The following is a 21,155-nucleotide window of genomic DNA, read 5'->3' as shown; positions in this document are numbered from 1 at the left end:
CCAGCTTCAGCTATTTAGTGAGGCCTTTTGAAGCACTGTGAGACCCTGTTTCAAATTAAAAAGACTAAAAAATAGGGCTAAGGGTGTATCTTGGAGGTACAATGCTCCTGGGTTCCATCACCAGTACCGCCAAAAAAGTGCCTTTATTTTATTAAAAAATTACTTAAATTTATTATTTTCAGGGGTGTTCTATCCTCAGCACAATAAGACATTTTAATTGATACATAAAAATAAAAACAGTACAAATTTAGGGAGTTCAGGTGATGTTTCAGTACAAATAAACATTGCATAACATTTGAATGGGAGTAAACAAACCCATTGCCTCAAACGTTCATCTTTTCTTTTCTTTTCTTTTTTCTTTTCTTTTCTTTTCTTTTTTCTTTTTGTGCTGGGGTTTGAACCCATGGGGATTCTACCTCCAAGCTGCATCCCCCAGACCTTTCTATTTTCTATTTTGAAATAGGGTCTAGCTAAGTTGCCGAGGTTCTCGCTAAATGCCTGAGGCTGACCTCAAACCTGTGATCCTCCTGTCTCGCCTCCCAAGTATCAGGATTAGAGGGGTGAGCCATTGCTCCCAGGGACAGCAATCATCACTTACATATGGTGAAAACATTCAACGTTCTTTCTCCTAGCCTTTGGAAATAAGTGCACCATACATTTATTGCTATGGAAAGTCACTGGGTTGTGCAGTAGCCACCAGGATGTCTTCATCTGTGAGTACCTTAGCCTCTTTCTGGTCCCCTCGCATCCTTCCCGCCTCACAGAACGCTCTAAAGGAGGGAGACAGTCGGAGCAGCTACCTTACGTGTTAAAGCACTTGGAGTGGCAGCGTGGTCTGGTGGAAAGACCCACGCCTGAGAACTGGGAAGGAGGATGGGTCCTCCTTGGGTCCTTCTGCAGCTAGGCGCTACGCTGCCTTAGCCAGTCAGACCGGTGCCCAGCGCAAAGACTGCGGCTCTGATTGTTCTGCTGGGCACGCATCTGGAGGGCTAGCTAACTTGCTACTGGGCTTCTGCCTTAACCACCATTCCCATTTTTATCCCCAGTACTGTTGGTTGGATAGAATTACCTGAATTCCAAAGTCTCCCAAATGGAATCCAGGACCGCCCCCAGCCCTCTTTAATTGCTGCCCTAGATCTGTTTTTGTAAAGACAGCTTGATTTTATTATGTGGTCCCCCAAATTCATTCTAACGACATTCATAAAGAACTACTGTTACAGATTCCCGGAAGAAATGGGAGATCTTAGTTCACAATGTAGATGAACAAAGAAGGAAAACACTGTGTTCACAGGGGAGAGCTGGTCGACGCCGCCCTGAGATGGGAGGCCCTTCGGGACGGTACCAAGTGAACGGCAGACAAGATGGCTGAGGGCTCAGGGCTGGTGGGAGGGCTTTCTTGGATGAGCCCCAATTCAAGGGGCTGAACCCAGATCTGGGACTTGGAGGCCAGTGCAAAATCCAGAGGGCGTGGGCTTTGAGCCTTGAGGCTTAAGTTCAAGTTCTTTGGTTTCTCTGCTTTGCTGCTAATGGCATTAGTGTTCACTTCAGTTCAGCTCTCTCTCTGAACAGCCAAACCCAGGCAGCCGCCCCAGCCTCGAAACTCTCCACAGAAGCCGCAAGGGTGAGCGTGCATCTCAACCTGGCCTGGACCGGACTGGCCGTCTTCCCACCTCTGACAACACCTTAGCACGCAGCGGGGGGCACGCGGGTAACTGCGCTCCAAGGGTGCAGATGGGAAGGCTGGGGAATGGGGTGGTCTCGTTATCCCATGGAGGGGACTGGATGTCAGCATCCGATCACAATGTCCCTGGACATCGCTCCTTAGAAAAGATGAAATCTTAAAATACTGAGCAGGCCAAGGCACCATATTATAGAATGAAAGGGTTACTTCTACATGACATTGACAGCTAGGAAACTTGAAGCTAACAGACACGGGACTGCCAGCGCTCAACCCCAGCTTTCCCACAACTGATAACTCCCGCAAGTTATCAGGTCCCGTCTGCCAAACGGAAGCCATCACTTCTGTCACTGGGTTTCACAATGATGGAGTAAGCTCCGTGATATGAGCCCACCAGGGACGGAGCCTCAGCCCCAGTAAGTACCTGTGTTTCCAGGCCAGGGGGAACATTGCCATTCCAGCCAGTTTGGGCAGAATCTCACATTTTCCCGGGACAGTATCCTTTCTCACCCACATCTTTTCTGGAATAACAGGTCTCTGTCTCACCCCCTGTGATCGTTCATTTTATATGACAACTTGGCTGGCCTGCTGCCCAGATGTTTAGTCAAACATTTGCAGTATGCCTGTCAGAATGTTTGGGGATGTTTCCTCTTTCTTTCCTTCTTTCCTTCTTTCCTTCTTTCTTTCTTTTTTGTACTGCAGATTGAAACCAGGCAGATTCTACTTCTAAGCTACACCCGCTAGCCCTATTTTATTTTGAAATAGGGTCTCCCTAAGTTTCTGAGGGTCTTGCTAAATTTCTGAGTTACTCCTCTAACCTGAGATCCTCCTGTCTCAAACTCCCACGTACTGGACTCAGGTGTGTGCCCCCACACCCAGCTTTGGGATGAGATTTCGACTTCAATGTGGAGGTCTGGGGAAGGCAGAATGGCCTTATCATGTGGGTGGTCATCAGGTGAAACCCTGAATAGAACAAAGACTGACCTCTCCCCATTCCTCCCTCCAATCCCCCCAAGGAAGAGGGGACACTCTTGCAGAGGACCTTGGACTCACGCAGCCCTGGTGCTTCCTGGTTCTGCAGAGGGTGTCCTTCACATGGGAACTACAACTTGTCCTGGTGACTATGGGAGACATGCTTGTTCTTTGGGGTTCCCACGTGACAAGGGTTTACAGTGCTTCTGGTGCCTGAGGTTTCTCCACAAGCGGCCAGCTGGCTGTTCTCTCTTGGGTACCATAAAAGTCAGTGGGGAGCAGCTTCCGGGCATCAGCCCTGGGCTTCCCACTTCTATCCTAACTCTGCAAACACCCCAAGCATGTCACCTTGTATGTCCTGGGCATGATAAATCATTCTGAGGTACGATACCAGCGCCCCCTGCCCTTCCCATCTCTTATATGCATCCATATTGACGTTCCAATTCTGAGATGTCTTCCATCAATAACACCTCCTATTTAGGAAGAAATGATTTCCCTCCCCCGCAGGGACCAGTTTTTGTGCTTTTTCTTTGATTTTAATCTGCTTCCTAGGATTACAGGAGAAATGGAGGCTTCCTGTTTTGTTCTTGGCCACCCCTTGTAGAATGTCCATCCCCATGTCGCCGTGTGTTGGAGCCTGTAACACGTATTCTCTCCCAACTGAATTTACCCATCTCTCCCCACCCCCCTTTTTCTTAGGACTCAGTTGTAGGGCTCTGTATTCTGCTTGGCGAGTTTTAGTGGAGTCCAAGTCAATCGACCTAAGAAAGCTTTATGGATGTTAATTAATGAAGCAATAGAACATGCTTAGGAAGGAAGAATCAGGATCCCCACCCTACAGATGGGTAAAATCCAAACACACAAAGCGAGACTGACATTAATGTGGGGCCGCCTTCGGGAGGCTGCGATCACCCCCATCCTGTGCTCTATCATTTCTGAGCCCCCCCACCCCCAGTTTGGCTGGAAAATGGACCGAGAAGTCCGCTTCAGTATCAGAGCCCTAATGGCTATTTAGAATTATGCATTGCTCACAGCCCTAGAAAATTCCCTGTTTTTACTTTTCTGCCTCTCCCAGTGATGCCACACAATGTGCTCCCTATGGGAAACCGAGTGTGGATTGAATGTGATGTGGATTCTGTCGGCCTCTTTGAAAGAGGAGTCTCGCCAGGTGTGGTGGCGCACACTTGTAATCCCAGCGTTCGGGAGGCTGAGGCAGGAGGTTTGTGGCCAGCCTCAGCTACTTAGTGAGGCCCTCTGCAACTCAGTGAGACCTTGTTTCAAAATAAAGAATAAGGGCCGGGCGTGGTGGCCCACGCTTGTAATCCCTGCACTTGGGAGGCGGAGACAGGAAGATGGCGCAGTTTCAAAACCATCCTCGCTGACTTAAGAAACCCTGTTTCCAAATAAAAAAATATAAAATAGGTCTAGGAGTGTAGCCCGGAGGTAGAAGGGTTTCCAGGAACCCCAGTACCACCAAAAGAAAGAAAGAAAGAAAGAAAGAAAGAAAGAAAGAAAGAAAGAAAGAAAGAAAGAAAGGGCAGAGAATGTAGCTCAGAGGTAGAATGCCTCTGGTTCCATCCCCAGCATGGCAATAAATAAATAAATTAAATAAATAAAAATCTACGGTCCGAGGGTGAAGCAGGCAAAAAGAAAGGCTTTAAAAAGCAGGCGTCCAACTCAAAACAAAAGCGCCCTGGGCCCGAGCAAAGCAAGGACTGAGCGGCACATACTCTGGCCATCAGCTCCGAGCATCCGAGAGAGGCCCCAGCCCTGCGCCCAGCAGAGTAGGCAAGGCCATCCCAGGCCCAGTTCTCTGTGTCTGGATCCCCACTGGATGTGCTCTGCAGAGTCCAGCCCTGACCTGCTCCTTCAGTACTGGCTCAGCAGGGTGCCTGGGCTTCACCTGGGTCCCAGCTCCGGGTGCGCCTGTGCACCCCAGATGTGCTAAGTCCCACTCACCTGACTGGAGCCCTGAAGGCCGGCCATGAGCTCAGTAAGGAATGGCCACCGCAGTGCCCTGCCGAGAACACGCCTTAGGATAAGGCTGTCCAGGGCGTGCATGAGATGTTCAGTCACAGTCTCCGTAGACGGCCCAAAGAAACTGAGTGAGTGTGTGTGCGTGTGCGTGTGCATGTGCGTGTGTGTGTGTGTGTGTGTGTGTGTGTGTGTGTGTGTGTGATTTGCTGGGATTGAACCCAGGGGCATTCGACCTTTGAACTATACTTCTAGTTTATTTTTTTATTTAGAAACAAGGTCTTGCTAAATTACCACACTCCGGCCTCAAATTTATAATCTTCCTGTCTCAGTGTCCAAAACGCTGGGATTATATAAGAGTGGGGGCACCACTGTATCAGGCTAAGATTTTTAATTCTTTATTTTGAAACAGTGTCTCACTAAGGGCCTCATTAAATAGCTGAGGCTGTCCTAGAACCGCGATCCTCCTGTCTCAGCCTCCCAAATGCTGGGATTATAAGCATGTGCCATCATGCCCAACTAGAAACTGATTTTTGACAGAACAAGTGTGTGTGTGTGTGTGTGTGTGTGTGTGTGTGTGTGTGTGATTCTCTCACTAATAAAGGTCAAGAATTGAAGAAGTTGTCCATGTCCAGCCTTGAAGTCAGACGGACATACGGCTTAAAAATGTAGATTTTTAGGACTAGTTTCCAAAACTGTGAATTTCTATTTGGGGGGGCAGGCCCAGAAACCCGTATTTTTTGACTGTGTAATTTTGATGATTGTGATAGTTGGAAACCAGATTTCCAGTTCATGAACTGTTGCGCTCTATCAGGGATGTGCGTGCTTTCTCAGTTAAGGAAGTTTGTCCGCTGAAATACCAAAAGACAAAGAAAAAAAAATGTCTTGAAGACTTGTATCAAACTTGAATTGGAGAACCTGCTGGCCAGGAAAATAAATAGCTGCTTCTACTGCCCTTTATTATATAGCTCCTACCCACTCTCGGAGAGGAGAAACAGGGCCCCTAAACCACAGACTGTCCCCAAGCAGAGGAAGGAGTGACCACGGGTGCTCTAAATGTTGCCAAGCGGTTTCCTCTGAGGCTCTTGGCCTTCCTCAGTTTCCAGAGGCCCCGAGCCTCCTGCCCCACCCCTTCATGTACACTGCCTGGGGCCCTGAGAGCAATACTCTTACCAACACCTGGGGGCCAGCACTGAGTGCAGGTTCCCAGAGGCTTCCTGAATTATTTGTTAGACTGGAAGGATCCTCAGATGTGGGCTAGTTTAGTCACCAATTTGCATGCAAAAAAATAGGTAAATAAATAAAATCAGAAGCAGAGAGGTGAGCCCTAACCAGTGCGGAGCTGCACTGAAGACCCGACGGACCTGGAAGCCATCCTCTCGGTTCTCCATCCACTGACCCTTCCAGTAGAAACACGGTCTCTTCTCCAACCCAAGGGAAGGCTTCCCCTGCAGTGTTAGGAAGCAAATCTTACAATTAAGGGTTTCAGCAGGCATCCCAAAGGCATATATCATTTGAAAACTTACAAGTACAGCGGTGAGGACAGTTGTGCAATGGGAGGGAGGGATCTCTATGTTGTTGAAGGATGGAAAAGATACCCACTGGAATGAAGCAAGAAATTCTTCCTTTCCTCCACAGGCAATCTTGCCATCTTTTGCCAAAGGATGCCCACATTTGATTTTTGGGGGTCCCTGCCTTAGCAAGTGACTTCTTAGTACATGATAGTGTGTGTAGTCTCTTATGTGGCTTCTCACAAATGATTTTCAACTAATAATCGCTATCTCGAGGTATTTTTCTTTATTCATCTACTTACTGATTGATTAATTGATTGATTTTTGGTACTGAAGATTGAATATAGAGGTATTCTACCTGCAAGGTACACCTATTGCCCTATTTTTTTTTTTAATATATTACAGTCTTGCTAAGTTGCTGAGGCTAACCTGTAATCCTTCTTGTCTCAGCCTCCCAAGTATTGGTATTACAGGTGCGCGCCACCATGCTTGGCTACAGATGCCATTTTTAGTGACTAAAATTTTAAATTTCCAAAGAAAAGCACTCAGGAGCTTCTCTCCCAAACACCTGCTTCTCCATTCTCATTAATATCACATTAACCAAGCAAAAACTCGGGCTGACAGATGACAGCATTTCTCTTCCCAGACCCTCTCCTCTCTCTTCTTCAGCCGAAACTCAACAAGATTACACGTTCCAGTACTTGGAAACTTGAGCAAGACCCTGCTTTAAAATAAAATAAAATAGCCGGGCGTGGTAGCACACGCTTGTAATCCCCGCGCTTGGGAGGCGGAGACAGGAGGATCACGCAGGTTCGAAGCCAGCCCCGCTGGCGTAAGAGACCCTGTTTCAAAAATATAAAATAGGTTTGGGAGTGTAGCCCGGAAGTAGAAGGGCTTCCAGGAACCCCAGTACCACCAAAAAATAAAAATAAAAAAATAAAAAATAAATAAATAAAATAAAATAAAAGGTCTGGGGATGGAGGTGTTGCTTGGAGGTAGAATTCCCCTGGGTTCATGTTCTAGTACATATACTTAAAATCCACTCTTATTCTGTGTAACTTACCTCATCGTTAGGGTTTCCTGGCTGCTCAGTCCATCTTCTTCCCCACCCTGAGCAAGGCGTCCTCTGCCTGCTTCAGAGGCAGGTCTGGGCCACTTGTGGGTCGGGCAGACTTGGCATAGGTCTCCCATGCTCTAGCCACCGTTTCTTGGGAAGTTCCTCCCCCTCCCATGCCACCCTGACCCCCATGCAGCCCTGGCCCCAGGCTCACGCTCCTCTCTTGGTGTCTGGGACCCGGCTGGCTCCTTCTGTGCTCCCACTAGGCCCACACAGACGGAGGCCAAGGTGGCGAAGCCACGTTCCGAGTGACAGCCCGCTTGCTTGGGGCTCCCAGGGAGCCACCAGGGGCAATGCTCAGCCCCTTCAGCCTTTGTGCCCAAGGTAAAGATGCTTTGCACCTGTCCTCTCCTGCTAGGGCTTGGACCCCAGAGAAATTCCATCTGGGAAACGCCTCAAAAACGCCTCAGGGTTTGGGCAGAAGCGACTCTTGGACAGCTCTTTGGTTCTGTTTAAAATACTGTGGAGTGCCAGGCGCAGTGGCACACGCTTGTAATCCCAGCATTTGGGAGACTGAGTCAGGAGGATGCGGGTTTGCGGAGAGTACCAGCTAGTTAGTGAGGCCCTTTGCAACTCAGTGAGACCCTGTTTCAAAATAAAAAAATAAAAAAAAGAGGGCTAGGGGTGTAGCTTGGAGGTAGAATACCCCTGGGTTCTATCCCCAGTACTACAACAAATAAACAAAAAAACAAATAAATATTGTGGAGAAATGTTTGAGACAAGATTTCATACTCCTCTAACTCCTTAAATAGACCGTGATGACCTCCATTTAAGCTTTGCTGAAGGCTTAGCGTCACTATTCCAAACACTGATTTTTGCAATAAGATATAATACAGGGAGAACTCATGCTCCCTGGAGGGGAGCTGTTTATCTTTACGCTAAGTGATCCCAGATTTCCAGGTTTTTGTTGGAGTGCCTCACTTTCCTTGCTAATCTTATTTTTTATTTTTTTATTTGACTTCTTCGCCTTCTGGGCCCAACCCTCTGAATATGTAATGTCAGATACTCTGTGTCTTGGGATGCAGAAAGGAAAACTAAGAATAAGCAGTACTCGAGGACCCCTTATTTTTTAGTATTTCTGTTTATGGATTCAAGAAAAATGGAGTTGGACCTGGCAGGATTTGTGGCTTTCCTGAGAAGGCCAGCAAGAGGTACTGAGCTCAGACAGCTCTGAAACTGAAGAAGGCTCTGCGAGTGTAAACCACCCCGACACGTCCTTAAAGAAAAGCCAGCTGGGCGTGGCGGTGCAGGCTTGGAATCCCAGAATTTGGGAGTCTGAGATTGGAGGATCATGGTTCGCCCCCAGACTCAGCTACTTAGTGAGGCCCTTTGCAACTCATTGAGACCCTGTTTTCAAATAAAGAAGAAAAAATAGACCTGGAGGTGTAGCTCAAAAGTAGAATGCCCCTGGGTTCCATTCCCAGTACCGGGGGAAAAAAAAGTCTAAAATTTAAGTGGGTAAATCCAATGTCCCATTTGTGACTAAAATATTCCCAGTGTGTGTTTATTTATTTATTTATTTATTTATTTATTTATTTAATTTCACCTTTTTTAATAATGCATTGGCATTTGTGAGTTTTACTAAACTCTTCCCACATGTGCTCCTCAATACGTCTTCTAGCTCCTTGGCTATTTATACTCTGGTCATTTTACTCAATGGGGTAAAAGAAACCCAGATCCTGTCAAGCCATCACTGAAGACGAGGGCTTTGTTAAGGTCTTGGTTTGGTCATGTTTAAGAGAAAAGAGGAGCAAGGAGCTTGGAGACTGGCATGACTCTCGGCTCAAGGCTGCCCGGACCCTGGAATTCAGTCTTCCTCTCCTTCCTCACAAGTCACACCTGCAGCTCAGGGCTTGTGTGGGTCCCCACTGGGGGTGGAGCCCAGGACAAGGCAGGCTCCTTCTGGGAGGGGCTCCCAGCCTAGGGCTTTCCCTAGCATATGATTGACCAGGAGCACCTCTTTCTGAAAGGGAGTGTACCTTTTCATCTGGTTATGCTATCATTCAACCAAAATTGAGTTTTTATGAGTCATGAACACAGAGCAAATCGCACCAAGGTAGGCTGTAGCATCTCCCACCCCAGCTTGACTCTGTTACTGTGTGGGGCACTGGAGGGGTGGACCACGGGGACGCCTTCCTGCTCTGGGGGCCACAGTGCTCTCCCTGGAACTTCTCTGCTTCTGACACCCTGGGCTGTGTCCAGGGAGGACTCCAGTGGCTGTGAGGTTTCCTCATGGCCCCCAACCCAACTCTGCCCCAGAAGGAGGATTGCTTGTATGATTCTCAGCTCATAATCCGGGGCCTCAGGAACCGGGAACATAGTCACTCCGTCCAGCTAAACGTGTGCACCAGCTCCTTCAGATCCGCCTATGATGGCAGACATATATAAACTCAGGCTAAATGCACCTTGCTGATTTGTTTCCTGGAGAACTTTCTCAAGGGTCAAACTTGCTAACTCTCCCCATTTTTTTTTCTTCCAGATTTATTCATGTGCTGATCAGACCCAAACCCAGCTCCCTGTCTGATCCTAGAGGACAAAATAAAGTGTGTAAGTGACGAGGCAGCTCTGTGAAGACTTTTCTCTCTCCCATCGTCCTCACAAGAAATGTCTTTCTCTGGGAAGTTACATGTGCCTTGGCCCTGTATCCATCAGGATTTGAGGATCGCACAAGTTCACGAGCTGTTGTGAAAGTCTTTACCTTCTGGCGGGAGAGCGGGGCTTACACTCTTGACTAGTATGCTTGTGGAGGACATTTTTAGGGTTGGATCCAGGGTTCCCTCCACCTCTGGATTTGCTGGGAAAAGTCAGCAAAGGTGTGATCTTAAAAACTCATATCAGTGTTATTTTAGCCAGGAATGCCACTACATTTCAGTCCTGAGTTAAAATTTTTCTAAGTCCACATCAGCTAGGCATGGTGGTGCACGCCTGTAATCCCAGTACTTGGGAGACTGAGACAGGAGGATCGCAAATTTGAGTCCAGCCTCAGCAATTTAGTGAGACCCCCTCAGCAACGTACTGAGACCATGTTTGAAAATTAAAAATAAGATGGGGCTGGAGTGAAGCTCAGAGATAAAGTGTCTCAGGGTTCAATCTCCAGTACCACAAAATAAGAAAAACAAAACCCACACAAGTAGTGGCAAACAGTAAAGGCAACAGTGGCCCCAGAACGGATTTCCAAACATATTCAGGATCTTTTGCACAAGGAACTTCTTTTACGAGATGAAACTTTTACAGGGATTATTGTGTTTCTTCAAAAATAGAAATAAAAAATAAAACCATACCAAGGTTGAAAAAATCCTAAAATTCTCAAGAATAAAGTGGAAATACTGAAATAAAATATTTTATGTAACTACTGGAAAGAGTTGCCATCTCTTTGGGGGTTTGACCTATTCTTTGGGCTGTAGTGGAAGTCGGTCTAACCAGGAACGGAAGTCGGTCTAACCAGGAACGGAAGTCGGTCTAACCAGGAACGGAAGTCGGTCTAACCAAGAACTGGAAGAGTTGCTGTGTTCACTGAACACTAGGAAATCGGTTACAATACAACACAATTGTTTCTAAAAAACCAAATTTAATATACAACAAACACTCACCATGTAAACACATCTTTAAAAAAATCTGATTAATTGCAAGGATCACTTACAGACTTTCATAAAAGCATTTTATATCAAGAATCTCAATACAGAATGATTTCTATGTCAAAATACATTTACACTGTCAATTGCTGAGAGAGAGAGAGTGAGAGTGAGAGAGAGAGAGAGAGAAAGAGAGAGAAAAGAAGACACAGAGGAATGGAGTTTGCTGGCATTGAATTCAATAGCAGCAACTGCCCCTGATATTTTTCCCTTCATCTTCTACTTCATACGGTTCTGACAAAACATGTAAACCTACCCTTCTAGACTCTGCCTATGCTTTTATTCACTCTATCAGCCAGATAAAAATATCAAGACATGATCACCATGCTTATTCCAACTGTCAGCAGCTCTCCCACCTGCCCAGGGGCCCACCCTCGTGGAGCCAGGCTGATGGCTTCTCAGACACCAGGCCTTCCCCCGCGGTCCATAGTATCAGCTTCCAGGCAACACTTTAGGAGTTAAACAGTAGTTATCCAATGCAAAACTGGAAAAAAGTCACGTAAAAACCACAGGTGAAGATTGATCACACAATTTTATTAGAGTCTTTTGAACAAATGTATTCCTCTGTGAGAAGAAAAAAAAAAAAAAAAACTCTTGCGAAAGACATTGGAGTGTACTATTTTCAACCCTGAGCATTAACACTGCATACCAAGGAGGGCGGTCAAGAAGCTGGTTCGGTTGAAGCACAAGCAGGAGCCACTGATATTCTCTATGTGATCAGGTTTTTACAAAAAAATACATAGTTTTCAATAAATAATGCTTAATTTTACAACTTTGATACAGCAATGTCATACACTGTTTTAACACACTAAACTCTGCATGCTAGATAGTCTACCAGAAGACACAACTTTGCCATGCATTTTCTTTCCCTAGTGCTAGCAAACACTCCGTCCTCCAGCGCACTGCCTCAGGTAGCTCTCCCCTGTTTCACCGCAACAGGTCCTGCGCTGGCATGCAAACTCTAAGAAAGGTCCCCCCCACAAACCACTCAGACTTCTAAACAAAAGGGCTTTTCAGCTTTCCTGCCCCCAAACTTGGAGTGGCCAGGAAAGTTAAGTTTCATGTGGCCTCGAAAAACACACACTTGTCAAGTGTCATGCTGAAAACTTCTCCAAAGCATCAGGTGGGTCCCGCCCCGGCGGCCACCACGGGCTACCCCGGAGCCACCGGGAACCCCACACCTGAAAAACAGGCCTCCGTTTTAAAACAGTCCATTCGAACAAAGGTGTCACAAAACTAATGCAGAAGACTCTTAAAACCACAACATATGTACAAGAGCAAAAGGAGACGTGTGGGAAACCAAGGACGATGCTGTGAACGTTTCTCCCTGTGGGAGCCCAGGGAGGAGGCACGCCTCTGTAACACAGGGTGAGTAGGGAAACGGTGATAGAAGGCCCCGGTCATCATCTATTTGATCAAAATTCTTTCCATGCTATGTTATGATTACATCCAGTGGTTCCTCTTTTGAAGGGGGAATGTAAAGTGTCTGCTCACATAACCGTCACGTTAAAAAAGAAAAAAAGTCTCTTTGAGGACCTTGGAGGAAATTATGTTTTTTTTTTTTTAAATGCATTTTCAAACTCATTGTCCTATTGCTTTCTGTCGCCATATTTACAGAAGAGATCAAGTCCACGTGACTACTGAAAAGAAGTTTGATCAAACAGCGAGCTGAGGGCCTCTACGTATGCACACACACAGGTTGCCTAAAGTCACCAACTGCTCCTTGGAAACCGCATCTCAACCCGATCGATTGTATTGCTCCTAGTGGTTTGCTCTGCCATGAAGTTGTCTGTTTGCAACCGCAGGCAACCAGAAGTTCCCTCGTCATTTAAAACCATCCTGTCTGTGCGCTGGTAGAGGTACTGGGTCTTCAAAGAGTATCTCTACCCAATAAAATTATTACTTTCATACATGTAATATTATGAACTTATGTTTCCCTTTGTAAGCCATTTTATACTTTCTGCACTTTTGTGCTTTTATTGAGTATAAAAATAGGTCTCCTTTAAAATTCTGTTTATTTTTAAGTTCACTAAAAAACTACTTGTTTGTGAAATTCTCTTATAAACTCACTGCATCCACGTGGAAGAGAGAAAATAACCAGGCAGCTAATGGATATAGGTAGTGTTAAAAATAACACAATGAAAAAAATGAAGGGATGCTAGGAGTCCAGGAAAAAAAAGTCAGCAATAAGAAAAGAAAATGGAAGAGAGCTTGGTTTCTTAAAGTTTTGCTTAAACTTTATTGTGGTTGAAAACACAGGCTCCACAGAAAGAGGCCAAAATAAAAAAGGAAAACAAAACAACAACAACAAAAAAACCTAAAACCTGAGCTGTTATCAAAGAGCAGAATTGTTCAGATCATTTAATCAAAGGGGGGACGGGAAGAAGAAATCACAAAAAAAATGGACAGTGAGAAAGAATTGGTAATGAAAACAAGCCCAATCTCAGAAAAAGCACGCAGAGAGAGGGCAGCACATGGAGACGGTTACTTTGGGAACTTGTAAATTCCTGTGTTAGGACACATAAGGCTCATTCTTGTTATCCCCACAGGCCACAGGCTATACAAAGGGTATTTGAAACTGACATTCCTAATGGAAATTTTATAAAATTTGGCCCTTAGAATAACTGAGAAATATCCTGAAAAAATCTTCCCTGAACTGTAATAAAGAAAGCTGCTTATCTACTGATAAAATCGACAACTCAGTAAACTATTTTCGCTGGTCTTCCTACGTAAGAAAAAATGCACAAATATAGTTGCCTCAGCAATCTGTTAAAAGCGGAGGGCCTCGCAGTAAAAGAGTATAAAGATTCTATAAATGGGAGAGTCCAAGAAAACCTCTCTCCAAAGTGTCCACAAAGATACATATGCCCGTTAGGAGAAAAAGTAAGAATATACATAGTATTAATCATATCAGAGAATAAAAAAGTTAAGAGTGATATAATATATTTATATTGAATGACTACTTTAAAATAGAGCCACTTATTTGCTTTATTTCTCAGATTTCCTTGGGCAAAACTCCTAGCAATTCGGAAGTGAAAAGCCAATGTCCGTTTCTTGTACCATCCCAGTATCAAGAGGAGATTCCCAGAGAAGAGGAAAAGAAGTCTTGCTTTTCGAGTCTTTTCATCTCCAAAAAATCCAAACACAAAACAAAACATCCAAACCCCTACACACATGCATATTCAAATCACTTTCCCTTGAATAATATTAAAAAATTCTGCCCAAAAGAGTTGCAATTTGTTTTTCCTAAACGATAATCATCCTACAAGTAATTGGCCCAGTGACTGTAGTCATTCATAACATACATATCTGCAAAGCACAGTTTAAGTACACTGCCTTTAAATAGCATTTTTTAATAAGAGGGATGCATATCAGAGTCTAAAAACTGGAAATTATTTCCACAGCTTAATTAATAAGAGAATGCTGGTTCAAGTTCTTAAAGATGGAAGTCTTCCTAAGATGCATTCGGTCTGTGAACTAGTTATAAACAGCAGGATACCCAACTGTGGCTAGGCTGCGTGCGCACAACGCCCCCCCACCCCCAGGTTATCATTTCAACGTATTCGTCAATGCTCGATTAAAAATAAGACTTACTAAGAAACAACAAAAATAAGCGGAATTAAGCTTTTATTGAAGCCTATCCAGTGGCAAGAATATTTGTATTATATTATGTTTCTGACATTCAATAAAGAATTCATTAAGAATGATTTTCACAATGCATTTATCCAAAGAGCCTTAAATAGTGTTAGAAGCGCCTGAGCGCCTGTCCTGAGTTCTAAATGGTTTTTAATGTTGATCGCCAACCAACTCCTTTTCTTATTTTCCTATCAAGAACTTCGGCCACATAGCTTGAAAAAAGAGAAAAAAGTCGTCATGACCATGTTTCCATTCGGAAGCCAAATCGTTACGTTACTAATCTCCTCAAAAGCTTCTACCTCACCACAAGGAAATGCCCAAGATTCATCTATGAATAAAACGCAAACACACGCCAAGTTTCCAGATCTTCAAAATACATAGAATCAGCCTTAGAAATGGGCCTGTCTTTTTGTGGGTTCCGATGGGTTTTAGAACTGCAGCGGAGGACCACCACGTCAAGTCACCAGCACAGAGGCAACGGCCATTGTAAACTGCTGGTCGAGTTACTGGTGGCTAAAATGTACGTCCCCACCGATCACTATTACTGGGGGGGCGGGGGAGGGGGTCCCGGAGAGAATACGGTAAACAAGTCAGAAATCCAGTTCTGTAATGAGAACGTCGTGAACACCACCGGCCTTTCCTTTCTCAAGTACGCTATGCAATCTCTCGGTTCACCAGAAGAAAGAAACCACGGAGAAGTGTCCATCTGTGGCACACGCTGGCTGGCTCCGCGGCCCGGGTGGGGGCTGGGTGGAGGCTGGCCTGGGCAGAGGGAGGGCGGTCTGGAGGCCCGAGCTGGCTGCGGGCGGGGGGCGGAGGGGAGAGGCCAGGAGAGTGGGCGGGGAGGCAGGGAGAGCGCTGGGGGGCCCCGGGGCCTAGCAGCTCCTATTACAGCGCAGACGCCTCCATTTGGTCTCGTCAAATCTCAGTGAAAACAGAAAGCCCAAGCTCGGTTCAATCGATTCAGTAGGTTAGAGTCGTGCTGATTCTGCACCCTCCTTTCAACACGCTACTAAACCCCTCCCCACGGCCACCGCAGCTCCGGAGACACCTGGGCGGCTGGCACCCCGGGTCCCCGCGGGCCTCCCTCCGTAGTCTCCGGGGAGAAACCGCCCAGGCTCGGAGGGGGGGCGCGTGCCCGCTCGCTCGTGCCCGCCGGGGCCTGCGCCAGGGCTCCGGGCTGCGCCGGGTATGGGGCGGGCGGCACGAGGTCCTCGGGGAGCCGGGGGCGAGCGAGGGCGGACCCAGCCGGCGCCTCCGAGCCCCGAGGAGGCCGCTGGAGGAGAGGATGGGGACGCGGAGCTGCCCTGCCCGGCGGCAAGCGGGGGAGCCGAATCCCGGCCCCCCCCCCCCCCCGGCCCCGGGCTTGCATGCACCCCCCCCCAGCATCCAGCGGCTCCGCCTCACCCCGGCCCCCACCGCCCCGAGACTCCTTGGCCTCCACCTCCAAGGGCGGCGGTGGCACGCGGAGGGCCCCCCAATCCACACACCACGCCGGGAGGGCGCGGCTCCGCAGCTCGGCACGATCTTCCCATCCGCCCTCCAGCCCTTCGCCCGCCGCGCCCACGGCCCCCGCCGGACCAGCTCCCGCAGCCCCGCAGACCAGGGGAGCCCGAAACCCGCCACGAGCCCCGGCCCGCACCGCCAGAGATCAGAGCCGGGGCGGGTCCACCAGGGCGACCTCCGCGCACACGCAGAGATACAGCTTCAATAAAAAAATAAAAAATCAAAATGAGAAACCGCTGCCTCCACCCTCCGGCGGGAGCTGCGGGCACCCGGCGCGCCCACCTCGCGGCCGATCCGCGCCGAGGACCCGCACCCCGGAGCCCAGGCCCGCGCCGCCCGCCTGCGGGGGAGGGAGGGCCGCGCTGGGAGGGGGAGGAGGTGAGAAAGGAAATGGGGGTGGGGAGGAAGGAAGGCCAGAAAGAAAACTCTTCCCCCGTCTGTCTTTCACAACTGAGGATGCGAGAAGGAAAAATCCTGCCGGCCAATTGAACACCCTTCAGCCTGACCTCCACGCGCGAGCCCCTCCGCCCCCCTCCGTGCGCGCACGTCCGCCTCACCACCACCGAAGGACCACTGCAGGACCTCGGGTTTGACTTCCATAGAGACTATGGGAGATGCGAGTTTCTATCAGTTCCAGCTGATTTATTAAAATGTCAAGATACAGACTTCCAGCACAAAAAAAAAAAAAAAAAAAAAAAAAAAAACCAGGCCATGCTGTCGACAGTGCGTCGAGTCTGCGTTACCACCATTTGCTACAAAATGTGCAGATGGTCTGTACTTTATTTAGATTATATTGCACAAAATGAGAAACTTTTTAAACTATGTGCCTTTTTTCTTTCTTGCTTGCTAAAAATCGAGAATCCAGTTTCAAACCTTCTATCTGGGGCCCCATCCACATATCACAGCGTATGAAATACATAACGTCGTACTATAGTACAGTACATATACAATCTTTAAACTAAGATAACAGCTCTGAGGTCTATATCACCATTTTCAATAAATCTTTACCTACAAATATTGAACAAATCTCTACTATAGCTGTACAAAAAAAAAGTTTGCTTTTTTTTTTAAACCACAAGGCCTTTAGATGCAAGGATTACTTTAAAATTTTAATCCTTTTTAAATCAGGACATAACGTACCAACATACTTGCATGCTTTAAAAAAAAAAAAAAGAAACAGGAAAAAAAAAAAGAAATAAAAAGGGAAGAAGTGCCTGAAAGTCTTACTGAAAAAACACAGCAAGAATGTTCCCGTTTCACTGTACAAAAATACGCCTGAAAATATATTAATTTTTAAAAAAGACTGAGGTCTGTTATGTATCAAAAATGTTTCAATACCTTTTGTACTGAGGTCTAGGCTGTCTGGTATTCAATCAAGGAGGTATAAGGGAACAAGTTACAAAAAAAAAGTTGGCAAGTAGAAATCACATTTGTAAAACCATAAACAATTTGATCTGAAAAGTAAACTCTGATCTTAAGTCAGTTCACAGTTTTTTTTTTTAAGCGTTTGTACAGTCTGCATTTTTTCAAGCTCCCTGCAGTTTTGTTAAGAATCGGATGCATAGAAGACATCAGTTTTCTCCCTCCAAAAAATAAAACAAAATAAAAAACTTGCAATGGTCCCTTTTTTGCTTTCTGTTGTGTTTTTTTTTTTTTTTCCTTAATTCACCAGTTCTTTAAGATCTCCTAAGGGGGGAAAAAAAAATCTCCACCAACTCCCTAGAGTAACAGTTGTGCTGCCAAAAGGGTCCTCTGCAGACGTCTTCCAGACTTCAAAGACAGACAAGCTTCAAACAGCGCCTTCCGGAGCGGGTCCTCCCTCCCCGCCCCCGCCCGGCTCCTCCGCCTTTGTCGCGATCACGAAATTTCAGGAAAAAGAAATAGTAATTACAAAAACACATTTAGGGGGTGGGGGGTGGGGATCACAACTCCAGACTAGGTATGCAACTACCTTGAGACGCGGTAGGGGAGGGGAGGGGAGGGCTAAAGGGGGGGGAGGGAAATGTTTAAAAACTATTCATTTCACTTTACCGCCACCCCACATTTCATCTTTTCCCGTTCCTTTGCGTCACATCGTATCCACAGCATCAGCATCTCCTCTCTCCCCTCTCCCCTCCCGCCGCCGCCAGCCGACACCGCCATCCTCCTCCTCCTAACCACCTCTGCCTTTCTGCCCGGGCCACCCGGCGCGGCACCGGCCGAGGAGACGGGGCGAGGAGCGGGCGCCCCGCTCAGTACGTGAACACCAGGTCGGAGAAGTTCGCCTCCAGCCAGTCCCCCGCGATCATCTCGCTCAGCTCCGGCGTGCAGTAGTCGGGGAACTCGAAGTGCGAGCCCAGGCTGCCCTCGCTGAACGAATCCAAGTCCTTGTCCACCAGCGACAGCGCCAGGTTCCCGGCCGCCGCGCCGCCCGCCAGCTGCGGCTCGCCGGCGCCGTGCGCGCCTTGGGAGAAATTCAAGCTGAGGTCGAACATCAGGTCGTCGGCGTCCTCGCCGCCGCCGCCGCCGCCGCCGCTGCCCAGGCTGGAGGCCGACGAGGTGGACACGGAGCGCGCCGCGGCGGCGGCGGGCGGCGGCGCGGGCTGCGCGAGCGGCGGCGGCTGCTGCTTGGTGATGTTCTTGAAGCTGTAGTAGAGGCGGCCGCCGCCCCCGGCCCCCGCCGCGGCGCCCGCGCGCACCTCGTCGTACAGGCTGGCGCCCTCGGGGGACTCGGCCGCGCTGCTGAGCGTGGGGCTGGCCGGCACCTTGGCCACGCTGTAGCGCCGCAGCAGCGGCTGGCCGGCCGGCGGCAGGAGCTGCGGGGGCGCCGGCTCGTCGTCGTCGTCGTCCGCCTCCTGCTTGATGCGCAGCTGCAGCTCGTCGTCGTCGTCGTCGTCGTCGTCGTCCTCGTCCAGGAACACGCACTTGGCCGCCCGGCCCGCGCCCGCGCCCCCGGCCCGCGGGCCGCCCAGCGCCAGGTCCTCGGGCGCCACGCCGCCGTCCGCGGGCGCCGCCGCCCGGCCCGCACCCGCCTTGGCGCCGCCCGCCGCGGGCGCCCGGGGCTTGCCGCACTTCTTGCCCGCGCCCTTGGCGGGCTTGGCGCCCCCCGCGCCCCCCGCGCCGCCGCCGCCGCCGGCCGCCGCGCTCTTCTCGGGGCTCTGCGCCGCGCTGGGCTTGGCCGAGGGGTCCATCTTGGGCTTTTTCCGGGGCCGGTACTTGTAGTCGGGGTAGTCGGCCATGTGCTTGAGCCGCAGCCGCTCCGCCTCGCGGATGAACGGGATCTTCTCGCTGTCCTTGAGCATCTTCCAGCGCTTGCCCAGCCGCTTGGAGATCTCGGCGTTGTGCATGTCCGGGGACTGCTCCATGATCTTCCTGCGCTCGATCTTGGACCACACCATGAACGCGTTCATCGGCCGCTTGATGTGGCCCGACGCCGTCTTGCACCAGTCCGGGTCGCTCTCGTCCAGGGCCACGGGGCTGCACGCCATGAATTCGCCCTCCTCGGTGTCCAGCGCCTCCCGGGGCAGGTTGCTCTCGGCTTCCAGCCGCTCCGCCTGCTGCACCATGATCCGCCGCGGCGCGGGGCGCTCCAACCCGGGCCGCTCGCTCGCGCGCGGAGGTCCCCCTCCCCCTCCCGGCCCTCCACCTTCCCCGGCCAGTGGCAAAGTCCTCGCCCCCCGCCCCCCGCCCCCCGGCCGGGCTGCGCCCCGCGGCTGCTGCGGCTCGGGCCGCGCGCGCGGGGAGCTGCGGCGGCGGCGGCGGCGGCGGCGCAGGCGGCCCGGGACCCTCGGCGGCTCGTGGCTCCCGCCGCAAGCGCTGGACCCAAGGCGCTCCCGGCCGCGCGCGCTCCCTCTGCAAAAAGTTGAGGGCTCTCTCCCAACTAGTTATCAGGGTGTCTTATGGGTGACATCACTCCCCGCACCAGCCAATGGCTGGGGCCCGGCTCCGCCCATCTCCCATTATTAACCCGCGGCCCCGCCCCTCCACCCCGCCCGCGGGGCTGGTCTGCAAAGGTGGGGGCGGGGGGTGTAGGAGGCGGCAAGTCTAGAAATATGTTATTTTTAAAAAATCCGCGTGTGTGCACAAATGCACCTCTTCCCGGGATGCTCGCGAGCGGCGCGCCGCACCCGGGCGCACCGGGCTGGTCCCGGCGCCGGCGGGACCCGAGGACCGGGTCCGGGAGGCCCCGCGCTCTTTGTGCCCAGCCGGCCTGGGGGGCCCGCGGGAGCGCCGCAGCCCGGTGGGCGCAGTCGGCCCCGCGCGGCTCGGAGGGTGGGTGCTGTCCCGCCGGAGGCCCCTCCGCGCTCACCCCACCCCGGGGAGCAGCCGCTCCGGGGCGCGCCCCCCCGGGGCCCGCCGCACCCCGCACCGCAGCCCGAGCCCGCGCGGAGCCCGCAGCATCCCCGGCCGGCTGCAGGTGGCGCTTTAACACAGCCACCTTCTCGCCGCACGTGGGCTCCCCGCTCCTTTTTCCTTTGCTCCCTTTTTCTAAGGCAGAGAAATCAATTTAAAGCCGGGGAGACAGCGTTCTCGCCCTCCCCCACTTTTCCCGCTCGTTTGCAATTTTTATTTTGTTTTGTTGAGTCTTTTTTTTTTTTCCATTTCTTTTTCTCCGTCTGTTTGCCCTCTCTGGCCGCGTTTGGAGACTTGCGGTGCGCGCTGGGCTCCCCGCGCCCCGCCCCAGGCGAGGTCGGAGTAACGGTCCGCAGGGCTGGGCTGGGCCGGTGCGCGTCGGCCGCCCGTCGGGCCACTCCCAAAGCCGGGGCCCACGGTCCCCCGGCCGCCGGCCCCTGCGCCCCACCCCCAGCCCGCGCGTCACCGGCGGCCGCTGCTCTCCCGCGCGCCCCTCCCCCGGCTCCCCCCTCTCCCTCTTTGTCCCTGCCCCTCCGCCCTCAGCAACGCCCTCCCCAGCAGCCTCGTCCTGAAGTCCTGCTGTTGCGAGCTAGCAAGCCTTCTGGGTCACTTGCTATGTTAGCAGAAACTGCCATACACCAAAGCCAAGATAAGGTTCGCCCGAGCTGAGAGTCAAAAGATTTCCTGGGTGCGTGCTTAGGTGGGGCGGGCCGCCCATGGGAAGGGGGCGCGGGAGCCGGCGAGACGCTGGCCAGCGGCCCCCAGCGCCGTCCATCTCGCTGTGTTACTTTCAGAGC

General features: G+C 50.3%; 1 protein-coding gene across 1 annotated transcript; it reads right to left on the bottom strand.

Moving 5' to 3' along the window:
- Nucleotides 1-18,257: 18,257 nt before the first annotated feature.
- SOX11 (SRY-box transcription factor 11) lies at nt 18,258-19,571 on the bottom strand (the record flags this gene model as incomplete). Its single annotated transcript, XM_080711994.1, has 1 exon — nt 18,258-19,571. The coding sequence occupies one exon, from the start codon at nt 19,569-19,571 to the stop codon at nt 18,258-18,260; it is 1,314 nt and encodes a 437-aa protein (XP_080568120.1).
- Between the last annotated feature and the right edge of the window lie 1,584 nt (nt 19,572-21,155).

The sequence above is a fragment of the Muscardinus avellanarius genome (assembly GCF_963383645.1).
Source record: "Muscardinus avellanarius genome assembly, chromosome: 15".
Taxonomy (NCBI): Eukaryota; Metazoa; Chordata; class Mammalia; order Rodentia; family Gliridae; genus Muscardinus; species Muscardinus avellanarius.
This window is presented reverse-complemented; position numbering and strand designations above follow the sequence as displayed.